This window comes from Macaca fascicularis, chromosome 3 (assembly GCF_037993035.2).
Source record: "Macaca fascicularis isolate 582-1 chromosome 3, T2T-MFA8v1.1".
NCBI classification, from domain to species: domain Eukaryota; kingdom Metazoa; phylum Chordata; class Mammalia; order Primates; family Cercopithecidae; genus Macaca; species Macaca fascicularis.
In genome coordinates this window covers 53,430,596-53,449,219 of record NC_088377.1, presented here as the reverse complement: position 1 = coordinate 53,449,219, position 18,624 = coordinate 53,430,596, and the positions used below count along the sequence as shown (strand labels likewise).

General features: G+C 53.1%; 1 protein-coding gene across 22 annotated transcripts in view; it reads right to left on the bottom strand.

Moving 5' to 3' along the window:
• Positions 1–18,624, bottom strand: part of GTF2IRD1 (GTF2I repeat domain containing 1) — a 138,807-nt gene that overhangs the window by 33,754 nt on the left and 86,429 nt on the right. For 13 of the 22 annotated variants that reach the window (XM_074034776.1, XM_065541818.2, XM_045389727.3 and 10 more), the window contains 5 exons: positions 12,463–12,512; positions 12,190–12,246; positions 9,974–10,057; positions 8,672–8,855; positions 8,062–8,090 (listed from right to left, as the gene is read on the bottom strand). In XM_074034776.1, coding sequence (XP_073890877.1) covers positions 8,062–8,090; positions 8,672–8,855; positions 9,974–10,057; positions 12,190–12,246; positions 12,463–12,512 — 404 coding nt within the window. Of the gene's footprint in view, positions 1–8,061; positions 8,091–8,671; positions 8,856–9,973; positions 10,058–12,189; positions 12,292–12,462; positions 12,513–18,624 lie in introns of all 22 variants that reach the window. The other 9 variants (XM_065541817.2, XM_045389726.3, XM_074034777.1 and 6 more) reach the window with 1 other exon arrangement.

Sequence of the window (18,624 nt, the reverse complement as noted above, 5' to 3'; positions counted from 1 at the left end):
GGTGTCCACCACCATGCCTGGCTAATTTTTGTAGTTTTTGGTGGAGACAGGGTCTCACCATGTTGGCCAGGCTGGTTTCAAATTCCTGACCTCAGGTGATCTACCCACCTCGGCCTCCCAAAGTCCTGGGATTACAGGCTGAGTCACCGTGTCCGGCCCTGCTGTTGCTTCTGAGGTTTGAAAACCACTGCCTCAATGCTCCTGACTCAGCTCTTCCTACCCAAAGTTTCCCCACCTTATCTACTCTGTTCCTGAACAGTTGCCCTTTCCTCCGACGCCCCGGGCAGGTCTCCCTCTGCTAGCTCTGCGCTTCTGAGAGGCCCCCAGCCTGCCTGCCACCCTGCCTGCACTAAATACCGCTCAGGTTTCACCTACTGCACATGGGCCCCTGGATGTGTCTCACAAGCCCACAGACCCAGCCTTGGAGACGAGCACCATCATCACCCTTCCAGAACCTTCCGCCCTCTTCACATCCTGCTGCTGCCTCTACCCCATCCATTGTGGGGCCCAGCTGCCCACTGCCTGGGTTCAGACCTTCTCAGCACTCCGTGGCTTCTCTGCCCTAGTTTTGCCTTCTCTAATCCACCCTTGGTGGGTGGAAGTACGGTTACCATGGTAACCCGAAGACAACGCAAATCTGATTGTATCATTACAATGACTGGAAAAACCGCCGGTGCCACAAAATAAGCTCAAGTCAGTAGCTTTGAAGTTCAGGCCCTTTACCATTCCGGCAGCATTTTTGGGGGCTATCCTCCCTCCCTGCCACTGTACCACCCCGCCTGGCCACCCCAGGCTCAGGCTGCAGAACAGCAAAGACGAGGGAGTGCTTTTGGCCTCAAGCTAACTACCTGGTTTTTGTCTCTCAGGCTGTTTGCTCAGTCGCAAAATGGGAAGGACAACAGCACCCAGTGTAATAGCTGCTGGTAGCCAGGAGGGGACAGCAAAGAGCCACCCAGTGTGGATGAGACCAGAGGGGTGGTGGGGAAAGAGGGCGTGGCTGCAACTCACTTCGGGGACTCACACCAAGCCCTAGGCTAGTGGTAGAGCCTGCCCTGGGTTCCGAAGTATAATAAAATGGTAAAGACTTAGGTTCAAATCTCTGCCACACTATGCTGTGTGACCTGGAGAAAGCTGCTTAATCTCTCTGAGCCTCAGTCCCCTCCAATAAGGCCGGCTACTCAGGGAGATGACATGGTAACGTGAGTGGGCTTGGTAACGAGCAAATCGTAAGTGTGATGTGGTCAGGCGCGGTGGCTCACGCCTGTAATCTCAGCACTTTGGGAGGCCGAGGCGGGTGGATCGCCTGAGGTCAGGAGTTCGAGACCAGCCTGGCCAATATGGCAACACCCCTTCTCTATTAAAATAGAAAAATTAGCCTGGTATGGTGGCACACACCTGTAATCCCAGCTATTTGGGAGGCTGAGGCAGGAGAATCGCTTGAACTCGGGAGGCGGAGGTTGCAATGAGTTGAGATCATGCAATTGCACTCCAGCCTGGGCGACAGAGCGAGACTCCGTCTCAGAAAAAAAAAGTGTGATGTGAGTGTTAGGTGTCTGTGGTGTGAGAGGCTGCTCAAATGTCCATAACTGGGGGACAGGGTAGTTACATAACCATGATACAGCCTGAAGAGGGAACAGAGCTTTTTAAAGACATGGGAACATGTTTATGTTTTAAGGTTAAGTGTGTAAATTTATAGAAAGAAGAACAGTGAGATGTAAAATTAATAAGCTTGGGGGGAAATCTGGAAGAAAAAGTATCATCATAAAAATGAACAGCCATCTGGGTTGTTAGATTTCTGTATTTTCCAAATTTCAACCATGGACATATATTTGTATCTCTCTTTAGGTTTGTGTGTGTGTGTGTGTGTGTGTGTGTGTATTTTAGAGACAGGGTCTCACTCTGTCACTCGGGCTGAAGTGAGGTGATGTGATCATTGTGTTCACAGCTCACTGCAGCCTCAAACTCCTGGGCTCTAGTGACCCTCCTGCCTCAGCCTCCCAAGTAGCTGGGACTACAGGCACACACCACCACCCACCACCATGCCCAGATAATTAAAAAATTGTTTTCTAGAGGTGGGGTCTCGCTATACTGCCCAGGCTGATCTCCAACTCCTGGCTTCAAGCATTCCTCCTGTGTTGGCCTCCCAAAGCGCTGAGATTATAGGCATGAGCTACCATGTCTGGCTCCCTTTAGGTTTTTATGACCTACTAGAATGTTCTTTGGATGGAATATTATAGCAGCTACTTGGGTAGAGGGTCTCTCCTGCCTTAGTCACCACACCACCACTTCTTCCCAGCATATCCTGAACAGCCCCCTTTAGCTGTCCTGGGTTTGTTTTTTTTTTTTTCTCTTTTTTTTGAGACCGAGTTGCACTCTGTCACCCAGGCTGGAGTGCAGTGGTGTGTCTCTCAGCTCACTGCAACCTCCACCTCTCAGGTTCAAGCGATTCTCCTGCCTCAGCCTCCCAAGTAGCTGGGATTACAGGTACGCACCACCACGCCTGGCTAATTTTTGTATTTTTAGTAGAGTCAGGGTTTCACCATGTTACCCAGGCTGGTCTCAAACTCCTGACCTTACGTGATCCACCTGCCTCAGCCCCCCAAAATGCTGGGATTACAGGCATGAGCCACCGCGCCTGGCAGAGTCTCCCTAATTTAATTCAGTGCCACTGCAGGCAGGTGGGATGTGGCCTGGCTGGGCAGTATAGAACTACCCAGCTACCAGTGGTGTTCAGCCCCCAGGGTTGAGCGTGGGTTATCTCAACCCCTTCTAGGCAGGGCTGGAGTTCCTTCTGGTACAAGTTGGGGGACCCAGACCCCCCATCCCTCTGCAACCCCAGGCCCCCCACCAGGTCCCCTCCAGTTCAGCCTGGTGCCTTCCAGCACCTCTGGCCCCCAGAAATCCCTGGCCCACAGCTCTCTTGACCTGAGGCCTGAAATTCACCCACTGCCCCCTGAGGCTTGGTCCAAGTTCAAGTATGCCTTCCTCTCCAGCCAGACGCCTGCTCGCCACTCAGCATGTCAGAGCAGGCAGGGAGTCTAAGATTTTAGTGGGGAAACTGAGGCACTGAGGGCGGATGTGGTGTCTCCAGTTGGGAAAACATTAAAGACATTCTGGGCTTATCTCTCTCTCTCTCTTTTTTTTAGAGACAAGATCTCACTCTGTCATGCACGCTGGAATCATGGCTCACAGCAGCCTCCAACTCTTAGCCTCGAGGGATCCTCCCACCTCAGCCTCCCAAGTAGCTGGGAATACAGTCGTTCATCCCTACCATGTCTGGCTAATTTTAAAAAATGTCTTTGCAGGGTGGGATCTTGCTGTGTTGCCCAGGCTGGTCTCAAACTCCTGGGCTCAAGTGATTCTCCCATCTTGGCCTCCCAAAATGCTGGGATTATAGGTGTGAGCCACCACGTCTGGCCTAAGTCATCTCTTTTGACCCAGAACAAAACCAGCCCAGGAGTGGCTGTACTCTCACCTTCAGTGGGGAGGCACACAGCTTCAGGGTGCAGTGGGGCTCTCGCAATTAAATGACTGATTCATCTTCAAAAAAGCACAATCTCAGCCAGGTGCGGCGGTTCATGCCTGTAATCCCAGCACTCTGGGAGGCTGAGGCGGGCAGATTACCTGACATCAGAAGCTTGAGATCAGCCTGGCCAACATGGCGAAACCCCGTCTCTACTAAAAATACAAAACTCAGCCGAGTGTTGTGGTGCACACCTGTAATTCCAGCTACTCGGGAGACTAAGGCAGGAGAATCGCTTGAACTCGGGAGGCGGAGGCTGCAGTGAGCTGAGATAGTGCCACTGCACTCCAGCCTGGGTGACAAGAAGCGAAACTCCATCTTAAAACAAAAAAACAAAACAGAACAAAAACAAAAAAGCGTAATCTCTTTCAGAATTTTCACCTTCTCGGGGTGGTTCTATTAGGAAAGGCTTCCATAGGAACCTTCAATAAGTGACCTAAAAAAATCACAGAGCCATTTTTTTTTTTTTCAGACAGTGTTATGCTCTGTCACCCAGGCTGGAGTGCAGTTGCACAATCTCAGCTCATTGCAACCTCCACCTCCCGGGCTCAAGGCATCCTCCCGCTTCGGCTTCCTGAGTAGCTGAGACTACAGGTGTGCGCCACTGTGCCTGGCTAATTTTTAAATTTTTTGTAGAGACAGGGTCTTGTTATGTTGCCCAGGCTGGCCTCAAACTCTTGGCCTCAAGTGATCCTCCTACCTTGGCCTCCCAAAGTGCTGGGACTACAGGGTGAACCACTGTTCCTGGTTTAGAGCCATTCTTCTTTGTTGTTGTTTTGAGATGGAGTTTCACTCTTGTTGCCCAGGCTGGAGTGCAATGGCGCGATCTCGGCTCACTGCAACCTCCGCCTTCCGGTTTCAAGCGATTCTCCTGCCTCAGCCTCCTGAGTAGCTGGGATTATAGGTGTGTGCCACAGCATCCAGCTAATTTTTGTATTTTTAGGCACCCTAACATGGTGAAAGGCCAGGCTGATTGGCCAGGCTGGTCTCGAACTCTTATCCAGCCTCAAGCGATCCACCCATCTTGACCTCCCAAAGTGCTGGGATTACAGGCGTGAGCCACCGCATCCAGTTGCCTTTCTTTTTGTCCTCGTTAGCAAATACAGAATGGACCTTAGTCTGCACACTCAGAAGTGCGAGACATGTATTTTTATTTTTCTAAAATTGGACTGGACTCCAACCAAAAGCCCCCAATGCATAGTGGCAGAAACTTTATCTGAGTCCATTTTGGATCATCGCTTGCCTTGGGCTTGCGCCAGGGTCTGGAACCTTCTGTGAGGCCCACCCAGTAGACATTTCCACACCACAGAGAGACTGAGCATGAGAAGGTCCATGCTTGAAGAAGGCCTAACAGTGGGATGTCGGTGCAACGATAGGAGAGTGGAAACCAAGAGGTGAAGAGATGACTGCGGCACCCAGCAGGGAATTCCCAGGAGGGTGAGGCTTCTGGAAGTTTCCAGGGGGACAAACCCTGTTAAGAATGGCTCTAGGGCCAGGCGCGGTGGCTCGCGCCTGTAATTCCAACACTTTGGGAGGCTGAGGCGGGTGGATCACGAGGTCAGAGGTTCGAGACCAGCCTGGTCAACATGGTGAACCCCTGTCTCTACTAAAAATACAAAAAAATTAGCTGGGCATGGTGGTGGGTGCCTGTAATCCCAGCTACTCGGGAGGCTGAGGCAGGAGAATCGTTTGAACTGGGGAGGCGGAGGTTGCAGTGAGCCGAGATCACACCATTGCACTCTAGCCTGGGCAACAAGAGCTAAACTCCATCTCAAAAAAAAAAAAAAATGGGGGCAACTGGGGGAAAACAGTCCTCCCACCTCACCTGGCACTGCCCATCTTTTTCCATCTTCAGATCACATGGCGAGGCAGGTGTGCTTGTCTGTCTTCGCGGTAAGGAAGTGAAGGCTCAGATTCCCACAGCTAGTCAGGCGGGTACAGGGACTTGAACGAACGGCGCTTTCCCACGGCCCATATGCTGCCTGGGACCCTGAAGGCTGACTCCTGGGCACTGCCCCAGCCGCCTGCCTCTCTGCAGACTACCTGCCACCCCTCCACCTGCCCTGGGACACCTGCCTCCAGATGAAGGGGCCTGCTATGGCCTCTGCCTCCCCCAGCAGACCCCAGCTTCCACTCCAATTCACCTTGGAACTGCCGGTGCTGGCCCAGGCCAGGCTTTGGGGACTATGCGAGGGAGCATTTGAGAAAATTCCATTCTGGTGCAGAAGTAGCACTCAGTGACCTCTGGTGAACTCTTGGAGACTCTGAGGAGCCTGTACATGTTCCCAGCCCAGTATGACTAGTGGCATGAGTAAGTGTGGAGCTGGTTCTCCAGGTGGATACCTGGCTTGGGTGCCAATGCCTGGAAAGGGGCTGGCAGGTCCATCCCCGAGGGCTGGGGCCACGGCCACCTGCTAGCCCTGGGACACAGAGTATTAATACATCACTCACACTGAGCCTCAGTTTCCCCCTCTGTAAAGTGGGCTCTAGCGTCTACCTCCTAGGTACGAAGACTAGATGAGATGCCTCCTCTGTCTGCACTCCACTGTAACCCTGGTTCCTAGAACACCGCCTTGCCCCAGCAGGACCTCCCGAAATATGTGTGAAAGGCACCCGCATAAACCATCCAGTGCAGGGCCAGAAACCCAGTGACCTCTCAGCCGGGTGTCTGCCGCACCCACGCTCAGTGCATTGTGCTGCTGCAGCTTCCACTGGCTCCACCTTTCCAACATCATCTGACCATTCTGCCCCTCTGAGAGTTCCGGAAACACACTTCTGGCCTCCAGTGACTCCCCAACCCCTGCCGTTCACCCCGCCAGACACATCCCACCCTCCTCTCTGCCTCTCAAAGTCCCATCTTCCCCTGAGGCCCAAGCAGGGCCTTTGTTACTCCAGGAAGCCCTCTCCAACTACCTCTCACCCTCCTGATCCCCCTTCTGGGGGTTCCCATGGCCTGTCGGCAGCCGCCACATCACCGTACCCTAAGTACTTTTTTTTTTTGTTTTTTTGAGACTGAGTCTCGCCCTGTCACCCAAGCTGGAGTGCACTGGTGCGATCTCAGCTCACTGCAAGCTCTGCCTCCCGGGTTCAAGAGATTCTCCTGCCTCAGCCTCCCGAGTAGCTGGGATTACAGGTGCACACCACCATGCCTGGCTAATTTTTGGATTTAAAGTAGACATGGGGTTTCACCATGTCGGTCAGGCTGGTCTTGAACTACTGACCTCAAGTGATCTTCCTGCCTTGGCTTCCCAAAGTGCTGGGATTACAGGTGTGAGCCACTGTGCCTGGCCCGCCCTGGAGGCTCTAGCCAGCCCTTAGTGCTCACCACGTTGCATGTCGCTCTGCAGGGACAGCCCCTGCAAATCTGGGTTTGGGAGGCCAGGACACAGCCCATGGTGGAGACGGAAGTGGATGGGTGCCTTAAAAAGGGTCAGGAGGCTGGGAGTGGTGGCTTATGCCTGTGATCCCAGCACTTTGGGAGGCTGAGGCAGGTGGATCACTTGAGGCCAGGAGTTTGAGACCAGCCTGGCCAATATGGTGAACCCGGCTCTACTAAAAATACAAAAATTAGCCGGGCGTTGTGGTGCGTGCCTATAATCCCAGCTACTTGGGAGGCTGAGGCAGAATAGCTTGAACCTGGGAGGTGGAGGTTACAGTGAGCAGAGATAGTGCCATTGCACTCCAGCCTGGGCAACAAAGTGAGACTTGGTTTCAAAAAATATATATGTAAAATGCATTTTAAAAAAGGGGTCAGAAGAGGCACTGCACTGTTTAGGATGGGGTAGGCACTCCCCACATCTTACCAACAAGCTTGCGGTCCCCCATGCAGACACCCCTCTTTCTGTGGTTAGGAACCCACTTGCCTCCAACCTCATCTATTCACTGAGGTCAACCAGACCCCCTTTATCAGGAGGAGCAGGTGCACTGACCCGGCCTGGCCCCTCCTCCCTCCTGAATCCCCACTGGGTAAAACTTAGAAGTCACCGGCACCACCACCCCTTTCTCTGCTCCAGGATCTGGGGCCACATTCAAGCTTAGCCTTCCTCCATCTACCTGGGGCAGGTGGCCAGGTGAGGTGGCTAAACAGAAGGGCAGGGGCCTAGGCTGGGTGTGGTGGCTCATGCCTATAATCCCAACACTTTGGGAGGCCGAGATGGGCGGATCACTTGAGGTCAGGAGTTTGAGACCAGCCTGGCCAACATGGTGAAATCCCGTCTCTATTAAAAATACAAAAAATAGCCAGGCGTGGTGACAGTTGCCTGTCATCCCAGCTACTGAGGAGGCTGAGGCAGGAGGATTGCTTGAACCCAGGAGGTGGAGGTTGCAGTGAGCCATGTTCGCGCCACTGCACTCCAGCATGGGTGACAGAGAAGGACTCTGCCTCAGGAAAAAAAAGAAAAGAAAAAAAAAGGCAGGGGCCTGGCTGGCTTCTGTTCCCAGCCCCCAGAACCTGTGCCCCAGAGCAGACTTAGCTCCAGCCCCCAGCACTATGACCAGGCCCTATTCCCAGTGCCCCCTCCACAGCCAGTGCCTCTTACCAGGCTTTGGGATGAGTCCTTGGAAAGGCCTAGAAGAGAAACAGAGGCAGGGGTGTCAGAAGGAGGGCCTGGGGGATGAGGAAGACACCCCCGGGATGCAGTGGCCTCGGTCTCTCCTGGGAGCACCCCAGACCTACAGCAGCAGAATCTGCATTTTAACAAGCCGCCCTGGGGCTCTGTGTGGGCAGGACACTGAGACGATGTGGCAGGGTGCTGGCATTGGCAGTGTCACTCTGCAGGACGCAGACCTGGGCCTTGTGCCGGCTCTGCCCTGGCTGGCCCTGGGGCCTTGGGCAAATCCCCTGATGCGGGCTGAATGCCTTTCCCGGGGGCTGGGGGTGTAGTGAGCGGGTGTGGCTGAACAGGTTGAAGATGCCCTTGAAGGCTGCCCTTGCCATGGTGGGGTGACCAGTCCCACTTCTGAAGGGCCCCCTGCACTCGAGCTGGCCTGCAGTCCCTTCCCAGCCACCCCCAGGACCCAGGATGGTGCCAGGAGAGCCGCCTTGTCCAGTGGGGAGGGCAGGACCTAGGGAAAGGCTAAGGATTCGCAGGTATAAGCCCCCATCTGAGCTAGTCCTGCCTCTTCACCCTCACCCTTCTCCCTGAGTACCTGGTGACTGTGAACTTGATCTTGTCAGCCACGGCAAGAATCCTCTCCAGGTTCTGGGAGCCGAAGGTGCAGGGCTTTCGGAACGGGATTCCCGGGGGCAGCCCCTCAATGATCACAGAGCCGGGGTTACTCTTGATTCGCTTGTAGGGGACCTGGACCGGGTACTTGATACCCAAGGCTTCCCCTGTGGGTGAGAGGCAGGGTCCTGCTCGTCAGGAGTGAGAGGCAGCGTAGGGTGTGTGTACGTGGAATTGTAGGGGTGTGATGGAAAGATGTGTGTGCAGGAGAGTGAATGGCACGAGAAAGCTCTCATGTAGCACCGTGGAAAGGTATAGGCATTACAATCTGAGCTATTTGATCAGATCATTAAAAAAAGGCCGCATGGTGGCTCATGCCCGTAATTCCAGCATTTTGGGAGGCCAAGGAGGAGGATCACTTAAGTCTAAGAGTTCGAGATCAGCCTGGGCAACACAGCAAGACCCTGTCTCTACTAAAAATTTCTAAAAAATAGCTAGGTATGGTAGTGCCTGCCTGTAGTTCCAGCCACTTGGGAGGCTGAGGCAGAAGGATTGCTTGAACCCAGGCGTTTGAGGCTGCAATAAACCATGATCACGCCACTGCACTCCAGCATGGGTGACAGAGTGAGACCCTGTCTCAAAAAAAAAAAAAAAAAAAAAGAAAAAAAAGAAAAAGCCACACCAATATGCTCCCATGTTGTATGCTCCCCCGCTTTTATTTTTTTTTTGAGACAGAGTTTCGCTTTTGTTGCCCAGGCTGGAGTACAATGGCACGATCTCAGCTCACTACAACCTCCGCCTCCCAGGCTCAAGCGATTCTCCTGCCTCAGCCTCCTGAGTAGCTGGGACCGCAGGTGTGCACCACTGCACCTGGCTAATTTCTTTTTTGTATTTTTGGTAGAGACGGGGTTTCGCCATGTTGCCCAGGCTGGCCTCGAACTCCTGAGCTCAAGTGATCCAACTGCCTCAGCCTCCAAAAGTGCTGAGATTACAGGCATGAGCCACCGAGCCAGGCCCCTGTCTATTAAATTCTGTGTGTAGTAGTTGAAAGTGTGTCTCACCTCACTGGTCTGCAAGGCTCATGAGTACAGGGACTGTGTCTGTTTTATTCACCGCAATATCCCCAGTGCCTGAGACAGTGCCTGGCATGTAGTAAATGCTCAAGAAATACGTGTAAAGGGGTGAACTGTTTCCCCAGAAATGCCCTCAGCTGGAACTGGGAAGCCTCCCACTTCTCTGCCCACAGCAGCTGCGTGTCCCTCCCCGGGGGTTCTGCGCTGCTTACCGTATTTCTTATTGAAAAGGTCCTGGACCTGCTCCCTTAGCGTGTTGGCGATGTCGATCCGTGACAGCCTCGCGTCGTAATTTTCTGCAAAGCGCAAAACGATTATGGGTTTGGGCTGTTCAGTGAAAAGGCACTTGGTGACTTTTAAGGAAGATGATTTTCTAATTATGGGGAACTCCTTCTCCGGCAATTAACAGATCTTTGGAGTGGGCCCCTCAGGTCCTTCAGCACCAACGTCTTGATGGAGATGTGTGTTTTCCAGAAGGACATGCACTGTTGCCACAACAGTGATGAGTTGGAAATTAAGTTAATTGTTGACATTTGAAAACCACCAAACCAATAAATAAGCCCCGGAGGGGAGGGGCACCATGGAGTGCGGAGTCCTGTGCCCCGGGCTGGCGAGCAGGGGGCGGGGGCTTCATGAAGTCACTGGGGGGCTGGAGACAAGGGAGGGAACGGAAGCCCAGCTGATCTAGCAGATGGTGGAGGACGGGCAGTGCCCACAGACACAGGGGACGGGCCTGGCAATGCAACCTCCACCTCCCAGGCTCTAGCGATTCTCCTGTCTCAGCCTCCTGAGTAACTGGGACCACAGGCGTGTGTCTCTGCACCTGGCTAATTTCTTTTTTGTGTTTTTGGTAGAGATGGGGTTTCGCCATGTTGCCCAGGCTGGCCTCAAACCCCTGAGCTCAAGTGATCCGCCTGCCTCAGCCTCCAAAAGTGCTGGGATTACAGGCATGAACCACCAAGCCACCCTCACCCAGAGAGTGTTCATTAAAAACCCCCAAGTGTGGCCGGGCACGGCGGCTCATGCTTGTAATGCCAACACTTTGGGAGGCCGAGGTGGGAAGATCACCTGAGTACAGGAGTCGGAGACCAGCCTGGCCAACAAGGTGAAACCCCATCTCTACTAAAACTACAAAAATTAGCCGGGCATGGTTGTGCGTACCTGTAATCCCAGCTACTCAGGAGGCTGAGGCAAGAGAATCCCTTGAACCTGGGAGGTGGAGGTTGTAGTGAGCAGAGATCACACCACTGCACTCCAGCCGGGGTGACAGAGCAATACTCTGTCTCAAAAAAAAAAAAAAAAAAAAAAAAGCTGAGTGCAGTGGCTCACACCTGTAATCCCAACACTTTGGGAGGCTGAGGTGGGTAGGTCATCTGAGGTCAGGAGTTTGAGACCAGCCTGGCCAACATGGTGAAATCCCGTCTCTACTAAAAAAAATACAAAAATCAGCCTGGTGTGGTGGTGTGCGCCTATAATCCCAGCTACTCAGGAGTCTGAGGCAGAAAAATCGCTTAAACCCAGGAGGCGAAGGTTGCAGTGGCTGAGATCGTACCATTGCACGCCAGCCTGTACAGCAAGAGTAAAACTCCATAACAACAAATAAACAAACAAACAAGTGCCGGCATGTGCTGGAGGGATCCCAGACCACCCTCTCTCTCTCTCTTTCTCTTTTTTGAGGCAGGGTCTTGCTCTGTCACCCCGGCTGGAGTGCAGTGGTGCGATCTCTGCTCACTACAACCTCCACCTCCCAGGTTCAAGAGATTCTCTGGCCTCAGCCTCCTGAGTAGCTGGGATCACAGGTACATGCCGCCTCGCCTAATTCTTGTATTTTTTTGGTAGACACGGGGTTTCGCCATGTTGGCCAGTCTGGGCTTGAACTCCTAGCCTCAAGTGATCCACCCGCCTCAGCCTCCCAAAGTGCTGGGAATACAGGCATGAGCCACTGCACTCGGTCTCTGATTTCTCTTCTTAGAAATAGACATAGAGATGGGTTCTGTGTTGCCCAGGCTGGTCTCAAACTCCTGGCCTCAAGTGATCCTCCCACCTTGACCTCCCCAAGTGCTGGGATTACAGGCGTGAGGTGCTGCACCTGGCTCCTATTGTGATTTCAAAGACCACAGCTGATTGCTGAATCAGGAGTGGGGGTGTCAGCTACCTCCCGGGGCGGGGCTGGGGGGGCACGCAGGCTCCTGGGCCCTGTACCCTCCCACCCCCCACCGTCCACCTGTAGGCACCCCCTCTCCCCTGGAGTCTCTAACACAGAGCTGGCACGGTACGGCCGGGCCTGGGCTGCCAACCTGGCTTGCCTGGTTCCTTAGGCCCTGAGATTGGGGGCCAGCTCTTCCCCACTTCCAGCCTGGCCCTCCAAACCCAAACCAGATCAAGGTCATGGTGCCGGGACAACAGACCTCCCCGAGCTCAACCTTACCTTGAAAGCCCTGTCTCTTCAGGTTCTCGTCCACCAGAGGGTCCCCGGAATCCCTCTCTGGGGGCAGGGCAGGGGGAGAGAAGCCAAGTGAGGAGGCAGTTCCTGGGACCCAAGATGGCATCGTTAGGGGAAACCCAGTGCGGGGGTGTGGGGAGAATGCCAGGGCCAGGATGGGAGCAGGACAGAGGCAGCAGGAGGAGGGGCTGGTGGCAGAGGCCCCTGGGGCCCTCCCTTGCCCACCCACACCACAGCCCACGACCCCACGCTGGGTACCTTGACTCTCCACGATGGGCTCTTTGACTCCCTCAGTGAGCAGCTCGGGCCTAGAAAACACAAGCGGGGCTATCACAGAGGTCCCTCCAAGCGTCTCTGGGACTGCCCAGCCCTCCCCTCTGGGCCTCGGTCTGCATATCCCTGTAATGGACCCTCCTGGCTCTGCACAGTTCAGGCCTGGAGTCCCTGTCACCCCACGTGTGGAATCTGGGGGGCTGCGCTGGGCTTGAAGGATCCAGCCGGGAGTGAGACCCACCCAGTCCTGAACAGGTCCATCTGATATCTCACTCCTGCTCCCCGGACACTGAACAATTGTCGCTGCCGGGGATTGGAGCAGGCGGCCTCAGGGGGCCTCCCATGGATCTGGTTTAAAGTGTAGAAACAAGGTCTGGTGCAGTAGCTCATGCCTGTAAGCCTAGCACTTTGGGAGGCTGAAGAGGGTAGATCACTTGAGGTCAGGAGTCTGAGACCAGCCTGGCCAACGTGGTGAAACCTGTCTTTACTGAAAATACAAAAATCAGCTGGGTGTGGTGGCAGGTGCCTATAATCCCAGCTACTCGGGAGGCTGAGGGAAGGGAATCGCTTGAACCCGGGAGGTGGAGGTTGCAGTGAGCTGAGACAGCGCCACTGCACTCCAACCTGGGTGACAGAGCAAGACTCTGTCTCTAAATAAACAAATAAAGTGTAGAAACAGTTGCGGCCCACTACATAGCAAGAACTCCGAGCTGGAAAGGTCTGAGATCTACGGCTCACGTCTGAGACCTGCTGTGTCACTGCAGTCGGGAGCGCCAGTGACCAAGCCCAGCTTTGTATTCTACTATTGTCTTTAGCTCCACAGACTCCAGAAAGCCCTGCCCGGACATGAGTCAACCTTCTTTATCATACAGCACCGCTTCTAAAGGCCCCATCTTCAGCACAACTTGTCCTGTTAGAGCAAGCCTGTTGGGGGGCTGGGGTTCGTGGTGGGTAGAGGACACTGAGAAAATCATGCTGGCCAGAGGGGGGTTGTTGGGGGATGGCAGGGTGGGCCACGGAGTGGAGAGGTAATGAGCTCTCTGGAGAGGTAATGGACTTGGAGAGGTAATGAGCTCTCTGTCACAGGGGTAATCAAGCAGCAACACCCAGGAGTCTCTTCCTGGGAGTAAGCCCAAAGGCCAAACTCTCAGGGAAGGCACTCCCTGGGTCCCCAGTAGATGAGGATTTGGTGCCCGCTCTGGCGGTGGGCATCTCTTAGGCTTCTGTACAGTGCCAGGCACAGAGCTGAGGTCACGGGGCCAGGGCTGGGAGCGGGAAGCATAGCCCTGCCTTGAACCACAGTCTCGGGAGCTAGAAAAGGCTTCGGACTGCATTTAGGCCCCTCCTGTTTATGGGAGAACTCAGGTTCCGAAAGGGGAAGCGACTTCCCAACAGTAACCTCAGAGAGGCCGAAGCTGGGCAGAGCCTGAGTCCAGGCCCGAGCAGCGACAGTGCTTCCGCTTAAATAGCACAGCCGGCTGCCAAGGCCACGGAGAGTAACAGGAGGAGGTGGCCTCAAACCCACCAGACGGCCTCTCCCGTCGGCCACTGTGCTAACCTGCCTCCCTTTCCAAATGACAGGTGGAGAAAGCCATCGTGACTTTAAAAACTGCTCATGGCTGGGTGCGGTGGCTCAACCTGTGATCCCAGCACTTTGGCAGGCTGAGGCAGGTGGATTGCTTTGAGCCCAGGAGTTTGAGACCAGCTTGGGCAACATAGCGAGACTCCTTCTCTACAAAAAATGCAAAAATTAGCCAGGTGTGGTGGCGTGCCCCTGACGTCCCAGTTACTCAGGAGGCTGAGGCAGGATTGCTTGAGCCCAGGAGTTTAAGGCTGCAGTGAGTTATGACTGTGCCAGTACACTCCAGCCTGGGCTACAGAAAGACCTATCTCTTAAAACAAATGCTCATGGCCAGGCATGGTGGCTCACGCCTGTAATTCCAGCTACTCAGGAGGCTGAGGCAGGAGAATCACTTAAACCTGGAAGGTGGAGGCTACAGTGAGCCGAGATAGCACCACTGTACTCCAGCCTGGATGACAGAGCAAGACTCTTTCTCAAAAAAACCCACAAAAGGCCAGCAGTGGTGGCTCACGCCTCTAATCCCAGCACTTTGGGAGGCCAAGGTGGACGGATCACTTGAGGTCAGGAGTTTGAGACCAGCCTGGCCAACATGGTGAAATCCCGTCTCGACTAAAAATACAAAATTTAGCCAGGTGTAGTGACATGCGCCTGTTATCCCAGCTACTCAGGAGGCTGAGGCAGGGGAATCGCTTGAAGCCAGGAGGGGGAGGTTGCAGTGAGCCGAGATCACGCCACTGCACTCCAGCCTGGGCAACAGAGTGAGTGAGACTCTGTCTCAAAAAATCGAAAAAAAAAAACAAAAAAAAAAAACCCACAAAACCCAAAAAACCAATGATCATGAGTACAAGCTGTCTTCTGCACAAAACCATAAAAAATGTCATTCTTGAGGACTTGCTATTGAATTGGCAGCTAACCTCAAGCTGCCTGGGTGCCACTGGTTTATGGTTTGAGGGAGTGGGCGTAGAAAGCAAAAAGAAACCAGAATGAGACCCTGTCTCTAAGAATTTTTTAAAAATAAAATAAAATTCAAACTCTTTAAGCTGGCCCAAAACCCATGTGATCTGGCCCCTGCTACCTTTTTATTTTTATTCTTTGATATTTTTTTGTTTTGTTGTGTTTTTGTTTTTTTGAGACAGAGTTTTGCTCTTGTCGCCCAGGCTAGAGTGCAGTGGTGCGATCTCAGCTCACTGCAACCTCTGTCTCCCGGGTTCAAGCAATTCTCCTGCCTCAGTCTTCCGAGTAGCTGGGATTATAGGCGCCCACCACCATGCCTGGCTAATTTTTGTATTTTTAGAGACAGGGTTTCACCATGTTGGCCAGGCTGGTCTCGAACTTCTGACCTCAGGTGATCCACCCTCCTTGGCCTCCCAAAGTGCTGGGATTACAGGCATGAGCCACTGCTCCTGGCCTATTTTTCTTTTTTATAGAGATAGGGTCTCACTATGTTGCCTAGGCTGGTCTCAAACTCCTGAGCTCAAGCAATCCTCCCGCCTCAGCCTCCCAAAGAGCTAGGATTATAGGCGTGGGCCACCACGCCTGGTCCCCTGCAACCTCCTGGGCCTCAATCTCATCATCCTTCCCTCACTCACCCTGTACCAGCTACAAGGGCACCTTGTGAGCCTTCAAACACACAAGCATGTTCTTGCCTCAGGGACTTTGCATGACTTTTTCTCTGTCCCCATAGTCTTTTTAATTTTTTTGAGACAGAGTCTCCCTCTGTCACTAAGGCTGTAGTGCAATGGCGTGATTTCGGCTCACTGCAACCTCTGCCTTCTGGGTTCAAGCGATTCTCCTGCCTCAGCCTCCTGAGTAGCTGGAACTACAGGTGCACGCCACCACGCCCAGCTAATTTTTGTATTTTTAGTAGAGGCTGGGTTTCACCATGTTGGCCAGGCTGGTCTTGAACTCCTGACCTCGTGATCTGCCTGCCTTGGCCTCCCAAAGTGCTGGGATTACAGCTGTGAGCCACTGCGCCTGGCCTGTCCCCACACTATGCACAGTGGCTGTCCCTCTCACTCCATTGGGTCGCCGCTCCAATGTCACCTCCTTATCCAGGTTCCTCCTGTCCCTCTCTCCTCCTCACTCTGAGTTATATGCTGTCACAGCAGTTATCTTTACCTGACATGATATTTTGATTTTTGTCTGGATGACATTGGCAACTCCAGGGCAGGACTTGGTGGCATTTACCACTGGGCTGCAAGCCCAGGACCTGGCAGGTGCCCAGGATGGTTTTTTAGTTTGTTTGTCTCTTGCGTTTTATTTCTTTATATATTTATTTATTTGAGAAGGAGTCTCACTCCGTCACCCAGGCTGGAGTGATGCAATCTGAGCTCACTGCAACTTCCACCTCCCAGGTTCAAGAGATTCTCGAGCCTCAGCCTCCTGAGGAGCTGGGACTACAGGTGTGCATCACCAAGCCCAGCTAATTTTTGGTACTTTTAGTAGAGATGGGGTTTCACCATGCTGGCCAGGCTGGTTTCGAACTCTCGACCTCAAGTGATCCATCTGCCTCAGCCTCCCAAAAGTGCTGGGTTTACAGGGGCGAGCCTCCATGCCCGGCCTCTCTTTGTATTTTTAAAGGGACGAGGTCTTGCTCTGTCACCTAGGCTGGAGTGAACTGATGCCATCAGAGCTCACTGCAGTCTGGACCTTCTGTGCTTAAGCGATTCTTCCGCCTTCTGCCTCAGTCTCCCAAGTATCTGGGACTATAGGCACATACCACTGCACCTAATTTTTTAATTTTAAAAATAAAATAGAGATGGGGTTGCTATGTTGACCAGACTGGTCTCGAACTCCTAGCCTCAAGTGACCCTCCTGTTTTGTTCTCCCAAAGTGCTGGGATTACAGGTGTGAGAATTTTTAAAATTTTTTGTAGAGATGGGGTCTTGATACATTGCCCAGGCTGCTCTCAAATTCCTGGGCTCAAGCGATCCTCCTGTCTGGGCCTCTTAAGGTGCTGGGATTACAGGCGTGAGCCATCACGCCTGGACAAAATGTAGCTTTTAAAAAATTTAAAAACTTTTTTTTTTGAGACAGGGTCTTACTCTGCCACCCAGACTGGAGTGCAGTGGTGCGATCAAGGCTCACTGCAGCCTCGACCTCCTGGCTCAAGCGATCCTCCCACCTCAGCCTCCCGAGTAGCTGGGACTACAGGTGTGCACCATCAAGCCTGGCTATGTTTTTTTTTTTTTTCCTAGAGATGGGGTTTAACCATGTTGCCCAGGCTGGGAATTTGTTGAAGGAAGCTCTCCTTCAACTAGTACAGTACTATACATGTATATAGTAGAGCCAATTACTGTACTATAATTACACATATTCTCTTGTGAATCTTTATTTCCCTATGTTTTCACACATCTGATGGGCTATATGTCTATCACGAGTTTATCCTTAAACCACCTGAAATGCGATCTTCCCTTTTTATTTTATTTTATTTTTGAGACAAGAGTGTTACTCTGTCCCCCCGGCTGAAATGCAGGGGTGTGATCTTGGCTTACTGCAACCTCCGCCTCTCAGGTTCGAGTGATTCTCCTTTCTTCGCCTCTCGAATAGCTGGGATTACAGGTGCATGCCACCATGCCTGGCTAATTTTTCTTTTCTTTTCTTTTCTTTTTTTTTTTTGAGACGGAGTCTCGCTGTGTCGCCCAGGCTGGGGTGCAGTGGCGTGATCTCGGCTCACTGCAAGTTCCACCTCCCGGGTTCACGCCATTCTCCTGCCTCAGCCTCCGAGTAGCTGGGACTACAGGCGCCCGCCACCACGACCGGCTAGTTTTTTGTATTTTTAGTAGAGACGGGGTTTCACCATGTTAGCCAGGATGGTCTTGATCTCCTGACCTCGTGATCCACCCGCCTCGGCCTCCCAAAGTGCTGGGATTACAGGCTTGAGCCACCGCGCCCGGCCTTCTTTTCTTTTTTTTTGAGACAGAGTTTGCTCTTGTTGCCCAGGCTGGAGTGCAATGGCGCGATCTTGGCTCACTGCAACTTCTACCTCCTGGGTTCAAGCAATTCTCCTGCCTCAGCCTCCCAAGTAGCTGGGATTATAGGCACCCGCCACCATGCCCGGCTAATTTTGTATTTTTTAGTAGAGACGGGGTTTCTCCATATTGGTCAGGCTGGTCTCGATCTCCCAACCTTGGGTGACCCACCCACCTCAGTCTTTCAAAGTGCTGGGATTACAGGTATGAGCCACCGATCCCAGCCTTAATTTTTGTATTTTCAGTAGTCCTGATCTCAAGTGATCTGCCCACCTCAGTCTCCCAAAGTGCTGAAATAACAGGTGTGAGCCACTGGGCGTGGCCTCAATCTTCCTTTTAATATGCCCAGACACACCAGGCATGTGGCTGCATTTCACCCTGGCCTGCTGAAGCCTTTGATTCTACTGCATGAATCACGACTCTTGCTCTCCAGCCCTGTTGCGTAGCTTTTTGCTATCTGGTCTTTGTGTGTCGTGGAGCAGCAGCCTCCCTCCTGGCATAGAGCAGGCCCTGGAGAAGAGCTCCCTGTCCCAGCGGGTCTCCTCGCCACTGTATGCAAAAATGATGCTGTGAGTCTCCCAGTCTGAGAACCAT